Source organism: Halyomorpha halys, unplaced genomic scaffold (assembly GCF_000696795.3).
Source record: "Halyomorpha halys isolate HHAL.00 unplaced genomic scaffold, Hhal_1.1 Scaffold1850.1, whole genome shotgun sequence".
Classification (NCBI taxonomy): domain Eukaryota; kingdom Metazoa; phylum Arthropoda; class Insecta; order Hemiptera; family Pentatomidae; genus Halyomorpha; species Halyomorpha halys.
The window spans coordinates 142,695-144,674 of NW_027114305.1; the positions used below are offsets into that span (position 1 = coordinate 142,695).

General features: G+C 23.1%; 1 protein-coding gene across 1 annotated transcript in view; it reads left to right on the forward strand.

Moving 5' to 3' along the window:
- Positions 1 to 1,231, forward strand: part of LOC106690743 (protein starmaker) — a gene marked incomplete at its 3' end in the record, with an annotated part of 3,796 nt that extends 2,565 nt beyond the window's left edge. Inside the window, 4 exon segments of the mRNA XM_014436272.2 lie at positions 360 to 398; positions 768 to 869; positions 996 to 1,070; positions 1,196 to 1,231. Of these exon segments, the coding sequence (XP_014291758.1) occupies positions 360 to 398; positions 768 to 869; positions 996 to 1,070; positions 1,196 to 1,231 (252 nt within the window).
- Positions 1,232 to 1,980: the final 749 nt, after the last annotated feature.

Below are 1,980 nucleotides of genomic sequence, written 5' to 3' on the forward strand. Positions count from 1 at the left end.
ATTTAGTTTTTAATAATTTAAAAATAATATTGAGAATAATTTTTCTATTTTCTATTTATATTATATTTTGCAATCCTAGTTTTACTTTAAAACAATCACCCTTATTTATTGAATTCATTCTGATAACCATAAAACAGAGTTTAAAATTAATTAAAAATATTTTCCCTCGATTTAATATAAATATTATGCATGATTCGCTTGTATTTTTCTATTTATTAAACTACCTCATATTCAGAATAAATATCAATAAAATATTTAATCATTGAATTATTTTATACATTTTATTACTAGAAGATAACATGTTTAAATATTGAAAATTATTATGAATTAATTGTATTTTTTTTTTATTTTTATCTCAGGTCGGGTTTGCCGCAATATGCAGGGCAGGAGTGATACAGGTAAAAATAGTTATTTATTTTTCATTTATTTATATTTAATAAAATTTTATCAATTTCCTGTTTTTTTACTAACTTTAGTGTATTTAATCACTAATTCCTATAGAAGGAAACGTCTTATCACTAATTAAGTAGATGATTGTTGATCCAAATCAGGATAGTTCTTAATGATTAAATAGAGCCATGTTATAATACTTGAGTAATATTGATCTTCGTCCTCTTTTGTAATTTTTTTAAAACATATATTTTTTTTATGTAGAAGATTGGACGCCAGTATTTACTGGCAAACATCGCGATTGTTATATATTGGCTTAAATAAATTTTAAAAAATAAATAAATAATAATAAATTTTTATTAAATTTTTTTTTACAGGATCATGACGTTCTGGACGTTTTGGAAAACTCCAGCAAAGAATGCACTGAGTGTACGCCACCTGCACTAGCAGAAATAGATAAAGATGACAATATTTTGGAGGTTTCTGATTATTTTTAAAATAATTTTTATATGAAATTTCAAAATCTTTTATATGTTTTCATAGCGTATATTAATAATAATAAGTAATATTATACTGATAAATTTTATGTTTTCTTGTACTCACAGGAACCAATTAAAGATGAAAGTTTTGATGTATTGGGGAGTGAAGAAAAATTGCACCAGCGAAAGAAAAGGAGTCATGTATGAATTTTATTACTTTTTAAATAATAAAATAAGTTCAATAAAATTATTGTAATATAATTCTTAATTATTTAAGAGAAGTTTAATGTTTGGTTGGTTATAACTTGTTCAATAATTTTTTCTAGCATTCCCATGGCACTCACGGCAGTTCTGACAGTGACGTAAGTGGAACTTAAAATTACTTCATTATATTATAATAGTTTAAACAATATGAAAAAATTAAACAATTAACATATTATTGTATAATATATAGCTTTTGTTATTTTTAAGTTCCAATGTATTTCTTTTACCATTTTATTTTACGTTTATAATTTTCTCCTTTTTGTTTGATTACTTTGCTTTACTTACAAGTATTCGTGTAGAAAAAGAAAAAAAAAACAGAATCAAAAAACATTTATTTTTATTTTATTTATTTTCTAACGGTTCATTGGTTAATCACTGTGTTGAAACTTTGAAAAAAGTCAGTTCTCACGGAAGAAAGAATTAATTTTATTCTATGCGGAGTATCTTTACTATACCTTTCTTTTAAGCGGTATGTTGAAACACTTCATGAGGCTGGATTGTGCAAGTTTTTTGCTATATCATGTAATGTCAGCCACCTTTTGCGTCCCAAGAATAATTGAAAAAAAAACAAGAAAAAGAAATATTTAATTTAAAACCAATTACACACTCCTCAGATCAGAGAAAAATCGATTGATTGATTTTTTAATTGATTATATTAATTTTTGAGAAATAAAATGTTTAAAAAAAAAACAAAATTAATTATTATTGTTTTTGCTCTAATGTGAGATTTATTAAAATATTACACGACTAAATAATTTGTATTGCACATAGATTTGCTGATATTTAGTTCATATTTAAACATTAAAAATTAATTATTTAATAATCAATTTAATTTTAAAATAGTCCT